We start from the raw sequence: 21,344 nt of genomic DNA on the forward strand, positions 1-21,344 counted from the left end.
ACAAAACAAAAACCCTTATATTGACATGCTCACAGCAAGAGAGCACCTTTGTGTAAGTTTATCTGATCTGTCTATGTGTTTACGAACATGACAGATACACTGTGTTGCCAAAAGTTTTGGGACACTACTCCAAATCATTGAATTTGAAAAACATTTCAGTTATATAACTTTGTTATAATGATTTCTGTTGCTTTATAAACTCTTCGACATTCTCAGTGTAGACTGGTCCTGGTATATCTTTACAAATATTTTGTGTATAAAATCCCCAAATTAAAATTTATATATCTTTGTACTAGACACCAAAAAAAGACCATAACATTATAAAAAGTTATTATAATTTTTTTTTTTTTATTGGTAGATTTTTAACCTCCTTTTTTAAGTCAGCTGCATCATGCCAAAGAGCCAAAAATTGCTTTCTTTCTTGGTTTATTTATTTATTTTATATCAAACCACATTTTTTTTTTTTGTCACCAACATTTTTTTTTTATTTGAAAATTATCATTTTTGTTTACAAAAATGTTTTATTTATTTTTTACATCCTTTTAAAAACGGACAATTTGTTTATATTATTTAATACAAATAATTTCACTTATGTCATAAAGTAAACATTTATGACAGTTTTAAGAACTGGAAAGTTTTTGCATGAATGAAAAACTTAACCTTATCCTAAGGTTAGAACTTATATAACAATATATAATAATATGTTTTGGGTGACGTGACCCGAGCTGGCTCTTGAACCCCAGAGTCACCACATCCTGGAGTATTTTATTCCTTTCTTTTCTTTTATTTAGTTTTATAATCTTGATGAACATCCCTGCTGTTCTTACATGCGTTATACAGCAGCTATAAACACTCATTCAGCTATAAACACATATAAACAGTCTCTATTTATTTCTCTATCTAAAACTAAAGACAACACACACACACACATCTTGTCAAGTTCCAGAGAAGAGTAAACTCCTCTGTCCTGCAGCTTGACCTCTGACTGTTATAAAACACTTGCACTGGAGACTCCTTCCCTTAAAACGTTTACATTAATCAACATTACACCCATATCCTCCTTATAAGCTCCTGTGCGCGAGCTGTTACTATAGAAACCATAACTAGCGCGTTAATATTATAAACCTGTGGTTTGAATAAAAGCCGGGACTAATGTCAGCGCTTCGGTCAATAAATGAATCGCCAGCGTTTGACCGGTCCGATTCGAGAAGCTAAAGCTAGCTACTTTAAGTAGAAAAGACACTGTGGCCATTCCATTCATTAGCAGTTAGCTGGATAAATTGCCGGCTATAGCAACAAGCTAACGTGGCTAGCGAAGTTAGCCTTCCGTTACAGTCAATGAAAGAAATAAAACGTTTTAAAATCACACCCTACCTTCGTAGATGTGCTTCTCTGATTTGTGCTTTTTATGCTTTTTGCCCATAATTTATTGTGAAGCCAAAAGAAATGTCCAGGCAGGTCAATGTTTGACCAGTCTGATCTTTCTTTGTGTTGTGTGTTGTGTGTTTTGTGTGTGTGTGTGTAAAACAGTGCCGCTCAGTCTGAACAGCGCCATCTTGTGCTCGGCGGTCAGAACTGGAGTCAGTTAAACGGAGCTTTATTATATCTATTAAATCTTTGATTATTTTCTAAAATCATATTTAAGAAGACACAAATCAAATCTTTTAAAGTCTTTTTAACCCATCTCATGGGTCAATATTTCATTTTGTTTTAATAGAAGTTATTTGCTGACACAAAACGTAGGAGCGATCTGCGGGGTCCAAGCACCTTAACTCAGATTAATAGCTTTATGCTTACCATCTTGCTTTATATCACATTTAGATGAATGCTCGATTTTGACTGGTCAGAAGGTTGTAACATAAATGAATATTTTAATTAATGTGCTTGTCCTAATATTTTGACATAGCACTTTAACAGCTAACACACAGGAACTTGTATGGTGGAAGTTAACATAATCTAAGACCTATAATAAACATATTTGATGTTGATGGACTAAAATTCTTCTTCTTTTTTTTTTTTTAAACAACCCCATCAATATGAAAATATAACTATATAACTATATAAATATCTTACTTTTCTTCTTCTCGTGATCTTCCAGAAATATAAATGATGCAAATTCCTGTGACTTGTAAACATTTTTGGACTTTTGGAATATTTCATGTCAGTGAATGATATTTTGTGTAGATAGTGTAGATTTCTCTTGTAAACCGTAACAGACGACTAGTAGAAAAGGATGTCTTAATGATGAGATGTTAAATAGTTTCGCATCGGATTATAAAAGTAACATGATTTCTGAAGGGTTGAATTATTAATGATTATATTTCAAGGTAAAGCGTAGATGACTTTGCAAAAAAAGCTGCAGAAGTGCTGTGAGGTCAGAAGCTCATTACTATTCAGGGATATCACTAAGAGTTCAGCATTAAAAAGTTCATGGTAGTTGCTTTGACCTTTAGAAATTCGTAAGAGAGAAATTAGACATCGGTGGACCTCATAAATCTTTAGCTAAGCCTTGCTCTAGAGGGCAGCGTTGCCTTATCTCCCGGGATATTTTCCATTCTTTTATTTTCTTCCAGGATATTCTGGCTATTAATCATTTTCATTATGTACTTTTGTTAGATGTAGACATATACTTTATATATCCTTATATGGAAGCCACAATATTAATAACAGTAATAATAATAATAATGCATTTTTGCTGCTTTAACTAAAACTCACATACTTATCGTAAAACTGCTCAATAAACAGGGTTTGACATTTTCTTTCTCTTCTTCCCCACTCACATTTTTACACTGATATCCTTTCTTCTTACCTATAGAGCTCTTTTTTACTGTGTCATCACTGAGCGGTGGCTTAGTGGTTAGTTCAGGGTCCGAATCCCCGGTTCGAACAGACAGGGGCCTGTTTGGAGTTTGCATGTTCTCCCCGTGCCTGCGTGGGTTTACTCCGGGTACTCCGGTTTCCTCCCACAGTTCAAAAACATGTACATTAGGTTGATTGGTCATTGTAAATTGCCCATAGGAGTGTGTGTGAGTGTGTGTGGTTGTCTGTCTGTATGTGTGGCCCTGTGATGGACTGGTGACCTGTCCAGGGTGTACCCCTGCCTTTCGCCCAGTGTGTGCTGGGATAGGCTCCAGCAGATCCCCGTGACACTAATTAGGAATAAAGCGGGTGTAGAAAATGGATGGATGGATAGACTGCCCTCTGTATGAATGTGGTGAAGGTCAGATTTCTGCCATGTGACACACATTATGTATCTTGTGCTTAACAACTGAAACTACACTGTAGGCTATGCCTAAAAAACATCTTCATTCACTTCTTCATCCACGTCTGACTTCAGTCTAACCTCATTACCTGACACTTTTGGACAAACACAAGCATTATTAGAATGAGAAACTTTCTTACTTTTCTTGTTTATTGGCTTACGCCGCATTCGGAATCTCTTCAGCCATGGCATCTAAACAGAAAAATACAATCGGATTGAAATCACAGAAATCATATTATTAGACTGTATTCATAGAGTACATTAACACTTCAGTACATAAAAAAGTATACATTGAAGATATAAACCCGTTAGTCCGGGGATTCGGACCCTGGACTAACCACTAAGCCACCGTGCTAAACATTAAAGATTTACTTATAATTTAAAGCCTACATTCCCTAACATAAAAAACCCCACAAAATTGATACCGGTACTTACCTGTGCGTTCACTGAAAATGTGAGATGTGTCCACAGCAAATTCTTTTATCATACCCTCCAGCCAATAGAAAACGATTTCCATAACCACACCTCTCACACAGTGGCTTAGTGGTTAGCACTGTTGCCTCACAGCAAGAAGGTCCTGGGTTTGGCTCCCGGGTTCCAACAGGAAGGGGCCTTTCTGTGTGGAGTTTGCATGTTCTCCCTGTGCCTGTGTGGGTTCACTCCAGGTACTCCGGTTTCCTCCCACAGTCCAGAAACATGTACATGAGGTTGATTGGTAATTCTAAATTACCCATGTGAGTGTGTGTGGTTGTCTGTCTATATGTGTGGCCCTGTGATGGACTGGTGACCTGTCCAGGGTGTACCCCTGTGTTTTGCCCAATGTGTTCTGGGATAGGCTCCAGCAGATCCCCGTGACCCTAATTAGGAATAAAGCAGGTATAGAAAATGGATGGATGTATTGAGGCTGTAGCCACATATAGACAAGCTGATATAACATACTTCAGTTTCTTTGAATATATGCTTGTATAGCAAAGCATATGCATCTTTAAATCATAATAAACTATGGTTTACAGACATACTCAAACTGATTATAAGGGGATGTCAGCAAAGGAGGTCATGTTCACTAAAATATGTTATTCTTAACCAAATCTCAGTGCCGATGTTATCTCTATTGGAAACATAGATTGATTTGATAAATATCGATTAAAGCGTCTGTCCCTGCACTTATTCATGTGTAAATATTATCAGACCACTGCTACATGCAAAAGCATAGATGAATAATCTGTACATCTACAATGCCTCACCAATGGCATGTGTATTTGATTCTTCTCAGTGATCAAAGGCAATTGGTTGAATAGTGACCGGTGCCTATATAGGGCACAGACGTGAATTGCCAGGAGACGTTCAATCGCTTCGCATTTGGTGTGAAAGCCCCATCCATTGTGGTCACATTGTGTTCAGTAGTCTTCACTCAACTATCCAGCATCAGTTTCATCTGAGAAACGTCATCAAGTACAACACACCACCTCCACAATCTTTGAAGAATCAACAACTAGCTGTGGTCCATTTGAAAAGCCTAATTTCAGACTCTGACCTGTCCTACACAGATATACATCCTAATATCTCCTGCTGAAGATAATGCTACTTCTATTCAGTCAAGACAATATAAATTTGTTCATATTTGCAGACACATATCTATCTAATGGTTGGCAATTTCACATGAATAGACCCCCCCAAAAATATACACACATAAAACAATAAACATTCCTGCTAATACACTGCATAACAATGGGGATAATAGTTGCCCAATTCACAACCCCATTCCAAAGACATTGGCTGGAATTCCAACCATTTGTGAACAAAGATTTTTTTAATTCCATGCTGCTAGTTTATATTAATTGTTTATATTAGGTTGTATATGGTTAGAATTGGTCCATGCGTCAGCATGATGTGTGCGGCTTTATTTCAACCATAAACCTAAAAAATAATTCGGTCACAAAAAGTGGCAGCTTTTGCAAAGCACATGTAACGCGATATCAACAATAATAACAACAACACAGAAAGACTGAATATCTGCCTTTATGGAAGCTGAAGTGCGCTTTGAAGTTATTAGATGAACACACTTAATCATACACTTATCTATATATCTGTCTTAACGCATTATATGTTTAATGTTTTTTGTTTTTTATGCTGTTTAGCTTTTGTTTTGTGTTGTTCTGTACATGTTGGATGAGACTGTGAACAGAAGTGTCCTGCAGAAATAGCTGACAGAGTGATGAGGATAATAACTGAGATAAAAAAGTCTTTACACAAGTATAGAGAATTGCGGAGAAATACACACCTAGATATACATAGATGTGGCAAGGGCTTCACTAGATTTTGGAAAAGGGAAGGTGCAATGTTCACTTTGTTAGTATACAGTGTTATGTCCATTTTTTATTTGACTATTTTACTATAAGTTTTGTTTTTTCTTGTTAAATTACACATTGTTTTTATGGTTAAGGCCAACGACGGCAGGGAAGTCCAACACTAGCATACTTTGTGCGGAAGAGAATACAGATGATTAGACATTAATATAGCTAGTTTATTTGGGGTTATCTGGGACATTTGTGAGGCTGCAATATACAACACAGAGACACACTCTCTAGCAGGAAGAAAACAAATTCATTCACAGGATGCCTTCTGACTCCAAACATATAGGCAACATTTCTCTTAATCTTTATTAAAACATGCAATTATTTAATTATCCATCCATTCATCCATTTTCTATACCCTATATTCTAATTAGGGTCACGGGGATCTGCTGGAGCCTATCCCAGCACACACTAGGTGAAAGTCAGGGGTACACCCTGGACAGGTCGCCAGTCCATCACAGGGCCACACATATAGACAGACAACCACACACACTCACACTCACTCCTATGGGCAATTTAGAATCACCAATCAACCTAATGTACAGTATAATGTTATATTTTTTGCGAACAGTGTATAACACTAGTTGATTAAATATACGTTGACTGTCTCCAGAAACCGCTAACGAGCAAACCGATGAAATGCATTTCATAGTAAATATAAAAACGGCCAAAAAACTTTCAACAACGTGAGTATTGCATAACAAAACACTGAAATATTGTACATTGCTATTATCGATCCTGATTATTAATTAAAATTGAGTTTTTCCTTTTTTTATATGTGTAATAGTAAAAACACAAAACACACATCGAAAAAAAAAATCTTTTATTTTAACATTAACCTACATACTTCACACATTACAGTTAAGTCACACACAAAACGTTTCTAGAACTAGTTACAAAGCACTCAGATTATATGCGACAAAACGGTTATTGATGCCTATTCATCTGTGTTCTCTTCCACTGTAAACGCGCTACTGCTGGACTCTTCTTCTTCCTCCTCGCCATCCTCAGCCTTAACTTCCAAAACATCTAGAGTTAAAAAGAAAAAAGGATTTGGTTTCTAAACATGTTTTGTACGTTGTATAATACTGCATAATTACAGATTTAGCACTGTACACATTGCATACCATTCTTGAGAAGATCCAGTGGAGCCTTTGACACTCCAAGCTCCTTTTCCGTTTCATTCATCTTGCGGCGTTCTTTTTCCAACTCCTTCTGCAAAAATTTCTTAAACTACAGTGTTATGATAATAAGGAAATTTAGAACTGAAGTAGTTTCACTAAATAAATAGGTTAAAAAATAGATTATACCAATACTCAAACAGACAGAGGCAAATCCATACGTGCTTTGCAGCCATTTGCAGACACATATCTATCTAATGGTTGGCAATTTCACAAGAATAGACCCCCCAAAAAATACACACATAAAACAATAAACATCCCTGCTAATACACTGCATAACAATGGGGATAATAGTTGCCCAATTCACAACCCCATTCCAAAGACATTTTCTGGAATTTCCAACCATTTGTGGACAAACATTCATTAAATTCCGGGCATAAACTGCTTATGTATATATGGTGAGGATTTCAATTAAGGACATAATAGAAGAAAATTAATGTTCTTATATCTTAACAGTGGAAAGTCCTAATGTTTCAAAACATTTTCCATAGAAAGAACAACTGGTTGTGAGTAAGTTTGCTTAGTTTCATGATTTTGTGAGGCTCAAACGGCTCACAACAAAATTTTACATTTATCAATCCATCGACTAGACATGGTTTCGGCCTGACTCCTGCAGTACTACACTATGTCCACTAGATAAAGCTCTTTCCCCTTTATTTATTTATTTTTTATATACAAAATATGTATATACAAAATATTTTTTATATACAAAAAATGTATATACACTTTTATTATTTCCCCTTTAAATGCATGTACCCACTGTGCCCACTGTGTCAGGTGCGCCTGGGCACCATTGCTTGGGCCGATCATCATTGCTTGCAACTATATTGTTGATTATTTTCTAACTTCGTATTTAAGAAGACACAAATTTAATATTCTAAAGTCTTTTTAACCCATCTCAGGGGTCAATATTTTTAAAGAAGTTATTTGCTGACACAAAACGTAGGAGCGATCTGAGGGGTCCAAGCACCTTAACTCAGATTGATAGGTATATGCTTACTATCTTGCTTCATATCACATTTATACGAATGCTCGAATCTGATTGGTCAGAAAGTGTTTTAACATGAATATTTTAATTAACGTGCTTGTCCTAATATTTTGACATAGTACTTTAACAGCTAACACACAGGAACTTGTACTTGACTAGTAGAAAAGGATGTCTTAATGATGAGATAATTGTTGATGATTAAATAGTTTCGCATCGGATTATTAAAGTAACATGATTTCTGAAGGGTTGAATTATTAATGATTATATTTCAAGGTAAAGCGTAGATGACTTTGCAAAAAAAAGCTGCAGAAGTGCTGTGAGGTCAGAAGCTCATTACTATTCAGGGATATCACTAAGAGTTCAGCGTTAAAAAGTTCATGGTAGTTGCTTTGACCTTTAGAAATTCGTAAGAGAGAAATTAGACATCAGTGACATCAATCTTTGACATTGACATCAATCTTTAGCTAAGCCTTGCTCTAGAGGGCAGTGTTGCCTTATCTCCCTGGATATTTTCCATTCTTTTATTTTCTTCCAGGATATTCTGGCTATTAATCATTTTCATTATGTACTTTTATTAGATGTTATTATATATCCTTATATGGCAATAAAGGAAGCCATAATAATAATAACACTAATAATAATGCATTTTTTTGATAACTGCTTTTTTAAAACTGAAACTCACATACTTGTCTTAAAACTGATCTATAAACAGGATATGAGCACAAAGAGAGTGGAATTCCGAAAGGATGCATCTTTCCGGGTCGTGGGCTGAAGGATGAAAGATCTAGGAATCAATCAATTAGAGATTTTGGGATGTACACAAAATGTCACTATTATGTAGGATATAATAGAGAATGTGTACTGCTTAGATGTGTAGTTATATATATATATATATACACATGAATTTAAAAGACCTTAATACAGGTGAACTATGGGATATCTGTGTCCCTGGCTGAAGGATGGAGGAATCAGGGAAGCATCCCTTTTTCAGATGCTAATAGGGATCTGTTTTACATCTGGAGTACTACACTTCTACTACACTGGAATGCAGTGTTATACCTGCTATCTCGAGGATTTCATACATCACAAGTCCTTTTAATAAATAATCAGGTCTTAGTTTTGGCTCTGTGAGCAGTGATTTATTTCACACTCCCTCGTACACGCTTTTCCAGCAGTGTGCAGTTGTCGCTGTTACGCAAATACACTCCAGATGTGCCGTTTTATAACACATCATCAGTGATAATTAAGCACAGATTCTGATTTTCCCCAAAAGATGTTTGATGCTTAGTGTCAATGATCGTCTCTGGCCAACTTTAAAGAGGTTTTTCCTTTTCTCTTGGATCACTGGTTAGAAAATGAGCCCGGCTGCAGATATATGATCTTCTGAAAGTCTTATAAAGTACAAAGGCTTAAGGTAAACTCAACCATGCTGGCGTGAGTGAGTGTGTGTGTGTGTGTGTGTGTGTGCTGTTACATTCAGCCATATTATGTTTAGATGAAACCTTTGGACGCTGTGCAGACAGCTATAAGTAGCAGCTGTTTTATCCATGCAGGGCAGATAGTGTGCATTCTTTGAAGTGCATTCCTGCTTTTATGAACTGCCCGTTGAGGGATCCAACACTCATATTCTGAATTTTTTGGAAGGAAAATAAACGCAGTCCATCCACCCACCATTCCACCCATACCTCTGCCTGGTCTGGATAGACAGAGATGCATCTAATTTGTTGAGAACTCCCTCATATGTCTGCCATTTTCAGGATTTTTTTTTTCATCTGCTCAAAGAAATTCTGTAGCCAATTACTTAAAGATTCCCTCAAGAGCACATTCTTGTATGTTGATCAAGTCCTTATTGTTGGTGGAGGACAGATTCTTGGATGGCTTTCCCACTGGAGAAACCACAGACGTAAAACCAAGGATTATTGGCACATTTGTCACAGTTAAATACGCCTTTGTCATGTGATGTGCTTGACACTTGTACACTTTAACAACTGTACATTTACTGCAATGTTCATACACCCACTCTAACACTCATACACTTACTACAACATTCATACACTTACTCTAACACTCATACACTTACTACAACATTCATACACTTACTCCAACATTCATACACTTACTCCAACATTCATACACTTACTACAACATTCATACACTTACTCTAACATTCATACACTTTCTACAACATTCATACACTTACTCTAACATTCATACACTTACTCTAACATTCATACACTTACTACAACATTCATACACTTACTCTAACATTCATACACTTACTACAACATTCATACACTTACTCTAACATTCATACACTTACTACAACATTCATACACTTACTCTAACATTCATACACTTACTACAACATTCATACACTTACTCTAACACTCATACACTTACTCTAACATTCATACACTTACTACAACATTCATACACTTTCTACAACATTCATACACTTACTCTAACACTCATACACTTACTCTAACATTCATACACTTACTCTAACATTCATACACTTACTCTAACATTCATACACTTACTACAACATTCATACACTTACTCTAACATTCATACACTTACTCTAACATTCATACACTTACTACAACATTCATACACTTACTCTAACATTCATACACTTACTACAACATTCATACACTTACTCTAACATTCATACACTTACTACAACATTCATACACTTACTACAACATTCATACACTTACTCTAACACTCATACACTTACTCTAACATTCATACACTTACTACAACATTCATACACTTACTCTAACACTCATACACTTACTCTAACATTCATACACTTACTCTAACATTCATACACTTACTCTAACATTCATACACTTACCACAACATTCATACACTTACTCTAACACTCATACACTTACTCTAACACTCATACACTTACTCTAACATTCATACACTTACTCTAACACTCATACACTTACTCTAACATTCATACACTTACTCTAACATTCATACACTTACTCTAACATTCATACACTTACCACAACATTCATACACTTACTCTAACATTCATACACTTACTCTAACACTCATACACTTACTCTAACATTCATACACTTACTCTAACATTCATACACTTACTCTAACATTCATACACTTACTCTAACATTCATACACTTACCACAACATTCATACACTTACTCTAACACTCATACACTTACTCTAACATTCATACACTTACTCTAACATTCATACACTTACTCTAACATTCATACACTTACTCTAACACTCATACACTTACTCTAACATTCATACACTTACTCTAACATTCATACACTTACCACAACATTCATACACTTACTCTAACACTCATACACTTACTCTAACATTCATACACTTACTCTAACATTCATACACTTACTCTAACACTCATACACTTACTACAACATTCATACACTTACTCTAACATTCATACACTTACTCTAACATTCATACACTTACTCTAACATTCATACACTTACTCTAACATTCATACACTTACCACAACATTCATACACTTACTCTAACACTCATACACTTACTCTAACATTCATACACTTACTCTAACATTCATACACTTACTCTAACATTCATACACTTACTCTAACACTCATACACTTACTCTAACATTCATACACTTACTCTAACATTCATACACTTACTCTAACATTCATACACTTACTCTAACATTCATACACTTACTCTAACATTCATACACTTACTCTAACATTCATACACTTACTCTAACATTCATACACTTACTCTAACATTCATACACTTACCACAACATTCATACACTTACTCTAACATTCATACACTTACTCTAACATTCATACACTTACTCTAACATTCATACACTTACTCTAACATTCATACACTTACTCTAACATTCATACACTTACTCTAACATTCATACACTTACTCTAACATTCATACACTTACTCTAACATTCATACACTTACCACAACATTCATACACTTACTCCAACATTCATACACTTACTCTAACATTCATACACTTACTCTAACATTCATACACTTACTCTAACACTCATACACTTACTCTAACATTCATACACTTACTCTAACATTCATACACTTACTACAACATTCATACACTTACTCCAACATTCATACACTTACTCTAACATTCATACACTTACTCTAACATTCATACACTTACTACAACATTCATACACTTACTCCAACATTCATACACTTACTCTAACATTCATACACTTACTCTAACATTCATACACTTACTACAACATTCATACACTTACTCTAACACTCATACACTTACTACAACATTCATACACTTACTCTAACATTCATACACTTACTACAACATTCATACACTTACTCTAACATTCATACACTTACTACAACATTCATACACTTACTACAACATTCATACACTTACTCTAACATTCATACACTTACTCTAACATTCATACACTTACTCTAACATTCATACACTTACTACAACATTCATACACTTACTACAACATTCATACACTTACTCTAACATTCATACACTTACTACAACATTCATACACTTACTCTAACATTCATACACTTACTCTAACATTCATACACTTACTACAACATTCATACACTTACTACAACATTCATACACTTACTCTAACATTCATACACTTACTCTAACATTCATACACTTACTCTAACATTCATACACTTACTACAACATTCATACACTTACTACAACATTCATACACTTACTCTAACATTCATACACTTACTACAACATTCATACACTTACTCTAACATTCATACACTTACTCTAACATTCATACACTTACTACAACATTCATACACTTACTACAACATTCATACACTTACTACAACATTCATACACTTACTCTAACATTCATACACTTACTCTAACATTCATACACTTACTCTAACATTCATACACTTACTCTAACATTCATACACTTACTACAACATTCATACACTTACTCTAACATTCATACACTTACTCTAACATTCATACACTTACTCTAACATTCATACACTTACTCTAACATTCATACACTTACTACAACATTCATACACTTACTCTAACATTCATACACTTACTACAACATTCATACACTTACTCTAACATTCATACACTTACTCTAACATTCATACACTTACTCTAACATTCATACACTTACTCTAACATTCATACACTTACTCTAACATTCATACACTTACTCTAACATTCATACACTTACTACAACATTCATACACTTACTCTAACATTCATACACTTACTCTAACATTCATACACTTACTCTAACATTCATACACTTACTACAACATTCATACACTTACTCTAACATTCATACACTTACTCTAACATTCATACACTTACTCTAACATTCATACACTTACTCTAACATTCATACACTTACTACAACATTCATACACTTACTCTAACATTCATACACTTACTCTAACATTCATACACTTACTCTAACATTCATACACTTACTACAACATTCATACACTTACTCTAACATTCATACACTTACTACAACATTCATACACTTACTACAACATTCATACACTTACTCTAACATTCATACACTTACTACAACATTCATACACTTACTCTAACATTCATACACTTACTCTAACATTCATACACTTACTACAACATTCATACACTTACTCTAACATTCATACACTTACTCTAACATTCATACACTTACTACAACATTCATACACTTACTCTAACATTCATACACTTACTACAACATTCATACACTTACTCTAACATTCATACACTTACTCTAACATTCATACACTTACTCTAACACTCATACACTTACTCTAACACTCATACACTTACTACAACATTCATACACTTACTACAACATTCATACACTTACTCCAACATTCATACACTTACTCTAACATTCATACACTTCCCTTAACCCTCGTGTAATTAACTCATGCATAAACTTATTCCAATGCTTGTACACTTACTCCAATATTTATACACATACCTGAACCCTTGTACCCTTAATCCAACCCTCATACACTTACTCTAACATTCATACACTTATTCTAAAACTTGTACACTTACTCCAACATTCAGACATTTACCTGAACCCTTGTACACTAACTCCAAACTCCATAAACTGACTCCAATGTTTATACACATCCCTGAACCCTTGTACACTTACTCCAACCCACATACACCTATTCTAACCCTTGTACACTTCATTAACTTACTCCATTGTTCATACATTTACTCCAACCCTCGTACTTATACTGTTGAAGAGTAATCAAATTCATTTTCCTCTCTTCAAACTGAAATCTTGAGAAGATCCAGAAATACACACACAACAACACACTCCACACATGAAAGCTTCATCCCACTGGAATCATGGGAGACCTTTTCATTTGCAGTGGCATGAGAGAAATCGACATTTTCACATTCCAAACAACCAGAACAAAAATCAGCCATTCTTTCCCACACTTTCCTTCCACTCCCATCACCACCACTGGTCTATTTCCCAAAGGCAACGATTACCATTTTATCTGAGATGCAGATGGTGTGTTTAACTAAATGGGTTCAAGAAGAAAAATAAAAGGATAATAACTAAGTGGGGCATTTCCTGACAGAATAAATACTATTACTGTAAAATTACAATAAACAATATAAAAAAATCCTTCTCCAGTGGTGGCTTAGGAGCAAGTGGAGCAGAGGACCATCATTTATATCAGCCGTTCAGCAAAAGTTCATCTTCATAAAATACTCATATTATGTCTATCAGATTACTTTGAAATATTAAGTACATCTTTATAGGAGCACACTGCCCCCAATCAGCATCCATAGAATTAATTTTGCACCTTGTTGTCAGAAATATGAACTTCTTATAGAGGCCCATAGGGCCAACAATCTTTACACTCTTGGGGTAGTGGTGGTTCAAGTGGTTAAGGGTCTGGACTGTTGATCAGAAGGTTTGGGCTCATACCCCTGCACCACCAAGCTGCCACTGTTGGGCAATTGAGCAAGGCCCTCAACCCTCTCTGCTCCAGGGGTGCTCTATCACAGCTGCCCCTGCGCTCTGCCCCCAACCTCCTCAGATGGGATATGTGAAGAAAATGATTCCATTCTGCTGTAATGTCTATGTGGTGATAATAGAAAGTAAAGGTTTTTATTTCCTTGGGGGAGGAGCCAAGGTATTATGTTTTGTGAGTAAACACATACCCGTTTTTTGCACATCATTCATTATGTCTTGTACCTTTAAATTCTTGTTTTTGCACATTACTTATCTCTTATCTATTATTTAGTATTTTTTGTTCTATTTTATTTTATTATAGCTTATTTGTTATACATTTTTTGTTATATTAATGTTTTATTTTTTATTTATTACCTTATTTCCTATGGTTGTGGATACTGCTGGAAGTTGTAAATTTCCCATTGGGATGAATAAAGTATCTATCTATCTATCTATCTATCTATCTATCTATCTATCTATCTATCTATCTATCTATCTATCTATCTATCTATCTATCTATCTATCTATCTATCTATCTAATCTAATCTAACCAAATTGGTAGAGTTTTTGTTGTTTTGTGAAAACTACAGGAACCTTGACATACAAATGCTCTCCCTTAAGAATTTTCACCTGATGAATTGAAATTTTTCAAGAAATCATACGAAGCATACGAAGCATTTTCAGCGCACAAATGAACCAAACTGAACGCCGGCTAAATTGTGAGTACGTCCGGGAAAAACTTGTTAGCATCAGTGGAAAGCAAAGCGAAGCCAACCGAAGTGAGGTTACGAATTTTCCGATTGTTTTTTCAGTCAGTGAAAGCTGTTTGGAAAGAGTCAACCCACGATACCAACATCTCCTTCAGCATGTGTTCAGAAGCTAGGTGATTTTTCGGGCGTTTTTTGTTGACAGATTGGCAGAGTGGGCGGTCTGTTCTATTTTTAGCCCCAGCTTGGTGGCACGACTTCCTGTGAGGAGCCTTGACATGGAATGCTTGGCTTGGGTCAGTTCTTTGTAAGCAGATATACAGTTTACATACGCTTCATATCGGGAACATCGCTTATATTTTTGGGAGCTGGAACGGATTATCTGCGTTTACATTATTTCTAATGGGAAAATACGTTTCCCAATACAAATCTTCACCTTAAGAACTCACCTCCAGAACTGATGAAACTCGTATGCTGAGGTTCCAGTGTAGCTGATTTGGTGAAATTGCAAGAACAGGATTCTTCTTTTAAACTCCACACATATGTAAAGACTTTCTCTGATAGCTGTACTCACATTCCATGCATGTGAAATGAAGCAGGCCTTGGCTGAATGGGTGTTGTGATGACGTGTTTGTCTCGACCTAAATCTGTAGAAGATCTGCGGTAAGATAAAAAGAAGTGCAGGTTCCTCTGCTGTTTCTTTAATTACATTGTCCACAGCTTATACAAAACTATTAGCTTCTTTAAAATGGCCTCTGTAAAGGTTTTCTTCGCCTCCGAAGATGATTCTAGTTCAGTCCTAATTTTAAAAGGTTACAATACCATTCCCAGTAATTTATTGGTTTCTGCTCCTATTGATAATCTATTAGTCATATAAATTCCACTAGGCTGCATCAGTCTTCCTAGGATGCCGTTTATGAGCAATTCCAGACTCGTACCTCCAATAAAAACATGTTGGGAAAATAAAACACTTCAGGACATGCTATTATAGTAAAATAATTCATTACCACTCTAACACTGGATCATTTTCTTCTTACGCTTACGCCAAAGAGATCTATTATACCTTGTATTATCCCTCTTATACTGCAAATTTGCTAATGACCACAATTTCTAATTTATTGCCAAATGATACACTGTGCTATTTTTTATACCACAAACGTACAAAGGAAAAAAACACAAGGCATGCTGTTTCCTGTTATTATTTATTATAACAGCTATAAACAGTCATGCTCTCGCCACGTGCCGCACATATTTTAAGATAATTAGACAAAAATAAGACACAGCCTTTTCATATTACCAAGAGACTGAAGGTCCAGCTTTTTAAGTGCTGCCCCTGGAGACTCCTTCCGTAAATGTTAACGAAGCTTCTCCTCACAGAACGCTTAATATCCTCAATTATTTTTGATTTATTATTGGTCTTAGATCCTGTAGATCATCCATCATATGAGTTCCTGTGAATGAGCTTTTACTGTGGAAGTTATAACGTATTAGAACGGGTTTATTGTATAAATGAAATAACAGATAAATGCTAAATGCATATTGAAAAATGAACATATGCAGAAACCCTGGCAGTGTGTGTATCAGGGAAATAAAATAAGACAAAGGAAAGTAGGAACTGAAGTGCCGCATGGATGATTCTGACAGACGGTCGTTACCATCTGTATCCTCCAGCACGGCTCTCTTTTTTCTCCACTCTCTGTACCAATTACTGTAATGTATATTTCATCTGGCTGCTTATTGTTGTAGTCAAACGTCACCCTGAGTGCCTGATGCTTTACGCTGCTTTAATGTATTATTCTGTTTTTAAGAGTGGCATTACAATAGAAGTTGGGATCTTTGTATCGTGTGAAGCTCGGAGGGAGAAAGCTTGGTGGTTTGTGTGTGTGTGTGTGTGTGTGAGTGTATGCATGCTTTATATCTTGGTAGGGACCAAATGTCTCAAGAAAGATAGCGATATCTGATGGTTTTAACAATTGTGGTGAGTGGTTTCTGGTGTTTATGGCATATTGCCTGAAGGCAGCTAACCAGAACCTGCCACAGCCGTACTTGCAGACTTGATACCTTACTTGGAGCTACTTGAAAAGTTCACACCAGCTTTGACACCGCCACGAGGAGACCAGTTTTACTCACAGACCCGTTTGCTGCTCCACAAACCTCAAACCCACTTCTATTTTCATCACTCAAGCACAACAGGTACTTGTAATGACATATTGCAAGAATATTGTTCACAGCTTATTTTCCATTATGGTAAGGTGGTGGTAATTATAAAGAAGCATGAGAATAGGTGCTGTGAATAAATATGGGATAAATATCTGGTCAGGAGTAAATAGCTGGTATTTAATAAGCAGTAATACTGTATGTAATGCTATATATGGTTAGTAGCTGCTATTTAATTCAATTTTATTTGAATAGTGCTTTTACGAGCAAGTCAGAGGCTCATCTGGGTGACACCGGAGAGTGTGATTATAAATCATTTCCTTGCTTTTACACTATATAGTCAAGTGAAATTCTGTAAGGAGCTTTTGGGTGTTTTTTGTTGACAGATTGGTGGTGTGGGTGGTCTGTTCTATTTTTTGCCCAAGCTTGGTGGCACAACTTCCTGTGAGGACCCTTGATGGAATGCTTGGCTTGGGTCAGTTCTTTGTAAGCAGCCATGGGGTGGTGGTTATCAAATTTTCCTCACACCTCCACGATTGAGGGTTCAATTCTTGCTTCTGCCAGGTGTGTGTGGAGTTTGCATGCTCTCCCTCTGCCTTGAGTTTCCTCCCCCAGTCCAAAGACATGCTTTGTAGGATGATTGGCATCTCTAAATTGCCTGTAGTGTGTGTGTGTGTGGTTGTGCCCTGCAATAGACTGGCATCCTGTCCAGGGTGTACTCCGCCCTGAGTTCCCCGTGACTTAATAATATAAGCGGTGTAGAGAATGGATGGATGGCATTATATATATTTAATAGGCAAATATCTTATATATATTGTTATAGGTTTTTTGTAAGGTAACTATATTAGCTATACTCTAGAATGAACACACACATTCACACACTTAAAGCTTAAATAACAGGAAGTGACTTGTTTCATAGAACTTGTAACGTAACAACGAGGATTTGCGATTATTGGAAAATAATCAACTGCATTATGCCAGGTTGCACCACACCTTCCAGTTGTTGTCGACTATTTTCCTCATTCTCAATCGGAAAGTGAATGCTGGCCTGTTTTTTATGTCCACACCGGCTTTAATTTTTTACAAAAAAATGCAGCTCTAATTTCCTTATCTTTATAGTGTTTATCAGGGAAGCACCACGCTAAGTCAAGGAGACTGCAGGGAACTTTCTTACGACTGTGGCTCTGATAATCTTCTAGATTATGATGGTACACCCACAGGTAGAAGTAATTGTTGTGCGCCAGTTATTTTTCCCTTCAGCTTCATTTTCATAAGACGCGTCACCTATCCGTCTGATCTCCTTCTCTGCGGATCCCGCCGGGATGAGATTGCTTAGGTGGGATTTTTGTTGCCCGCAGGAACGAGTGCGACACATGAAAGACTAAAAAGGGAATGCAGTTCATTGCAGGGCGTTCGGTTTGTTCGTCTTCTGTTTGGACGTGGTCGGTTGTAGATGGCAGAAACGTGCTGGGCCGGAGGATGGGTTGAGGATGAGTAGAAAGAGAGAGAGAGAGAGAAAGAGATAGATAGATAGAGAGAAAGAGAGAGAGAGAGAGAGAAAGGAGCGACGGCAGCAGCTTCAAAGCCACACTGTAATCTGCCTGAACTTCACAGGGCCGAGAAAGTGACTGTCTCCCCGCCAAGAGCAGCACAGACACGCTAATGAAAGAGATAAAGGGATCGTGAGCGCAGCTAGAGCTGTTCGGATTTTATGAAGAAAAGAGAGAGAGAGAGAGAGAGAGGGGCAAAGAAGACCTGTGAGGTTTTCCTTTTATTCTGTTATTATTTCATGTCTTGTCAAATGTTCTGTAGCTCCATCTTTTTAAAATATATATTTATTATCTGTGAAGCTTTATAGGGAATCAGTGCAGGACAATGTGAGGCACGGAATAATTCACTGCGGATTAGTCTCATCATTAGTTATAAATGTCTGACAGGTGAAGGCAAAAGAAAAAGGAAAAGGATCTCTCATTATATCCACAAAGCATTTGCCTGCCAGCTCACTACAGATGAGTCATTTAGTCTCCGCTACAGACAGAATTCACAGCCAGCAGGTCCGTAATCTCCGAGTGCATTTACACTTTCAGGTTTAGGTCTTCCTCCCTGCACCGTTCAACATTTCCTAAATGTAAAATTTGCATATTTTTTAATATATTCTTCTGACACTGCAAGCAAGACAATGAGCAAAAAGTTTGGACAGGAGTCGATTTTTTACACAATGGTGTCACTGTGACATTGTTAGCCGCTAACATTAACTTGTAGATTTGGAACTAGAGAGTCAATTAAATATTTAGCCATTCTAAAACTTTACAGAAAAAAGAAATGCCATATTGCTTTGTCAGCAATTCCTTCAAGTCGGTCACAGTTCCCATGGCGACAAATACCATGTTTTGCTTTCCGTTTTGTTCGTGTCTCCACCAAATATCCTGCTACTGGTTTGTTATCTGACTGTGTTCACCTGTACGCTGTTCCTACAGGATTAGTTTGCGGGTCACGATGATGTCGTCAGAGGTGGGGATCGAACCCAGGTCTCAGGGGGGAGAACTCACCAGAACCAAAGGCAGGATAAAATCAGACTGAGGGGTTATATTAAGAAAATATGAAAACTGGGTAGCTTAGTGGTTAAGGTGTTGGACGATCCCAAGGCTGTGAGTTCGAATGCCAGGTCCAGGTCCAGGTCCACCAGGTCTACCAGGCTGGGGCAGTGGAGGTTCTGGGTCACTGGCCGGGAGATCGCAGTTCAAACCCCAGCACCGCCAAGCTGCCACCGTTGGACCCTTGAGCAAGGCCCCAACCCCCCCAGGGGCACTAAATCATGGCTAGCCCTGCGCTCTGACCCCAACCCCCAAGGATGGGATATGTGAAGAAAGGGTTTCACTGTGCAGTAATGTATATGTGTAATGTAAAGGCTACTGAAGCTGCCACTGCTGGTCCCTTGAGCAAGGCCCTTAAACCTCAGTTGCTCAGTTGTGTAAGATGAGATAAATTGTAAGTCCCTCTGTATAAGAGCGTCTACCAAAATGCCAGAAATGTAAACGTAACTAATTAACACTAGGGAAAAACTATACAACAGAAAAATACAGAAATCAGAAGGAACCACAAAACTGACTCAGCAACACAAAACAACAGGTATACGCAGGGGAAGCAATAAGGGGAACCTAAGGAACAGGTGTGCAAAGGTGAGGAAACAGGACAGAGAATCGGGCGGGGCAAACACATCTGGAAACACAAAACATAAACAAAACACATTGCACAAAAACACAACAGTGACATAACAGTGAGAAAGCCCTGTCAGACCGCCCTCTGGTGGTCTAGAATGGGAACTGTCCAAGCAGTCCTAGGTACTAGGACTAGGTTCTAGGTAGCGTTTAGAAATCTTATCATGCTAGCCATTTTCCTGCTTTGTCTAAATCTTTTTCATGTTTTGTGTGTAGGGAATTGTATTTGTTGGTGGATATAAAGTCAATTTTTATGCAAATTAGTTTAGATTAATATTTATGAAGTGCAATAGGACAAAATATAAGTCATTGTGCTAATACTTGCGGTATTGCATTAAAAACATGACTTGGTGTGTGAACTGGGGTGAAAATATTGTTGTAATATATCTTATCACAATATCCAGAATATATTCCAGTCTAACAAGATGGATGGTTTCA

At 36.7% G+C, this 21,344-nt stretch overlaps 1 protein-coding gene across 2 annotated transcripts in view; it reads right to left on the bottom strand.

Moving 5' to 3' along the window:
• The window catches only part of brd7 (bromodomain containing 7), an 18,350-nt gene extending 16,833 nt beyond the window's left edge, over window positions 1–1,517 (bottom strand). For both annotated transcript variants that reach the window (XM_058381539.1, XM_058381538.1), the window contains exon 1: window positions 1,375–1,517. In XM_058381539.1, coding sequence (XP_058237522.1) covers window positions 1,375–1,423 — 49 coding nt within the window. In that variant the 5' untranslated portion in view covers window positions 1,424–1,517. The remainder of the gene's footprint in view (window positions 1–1,374) is intronic.
• Window positions 1,518–21,344: the final 19,827 nt, after the last annotated feature.

Source organism: Hemibagrus wyckioides, linkage group LG27 (assembly GCF_019097595.1).
Source record: "Hemibagrus wyckioides isolate EC202008001 linkage group LG27, SWU_Hwy_1.0, whole genome shotgun sequence".
Taxonomy (NCBI): Eukaryota; Metazoa; Chordata; class Actinopteri; order Siluriformes; family Bagridae; genus Hemibagrus; species Hemibagrus wyckioides.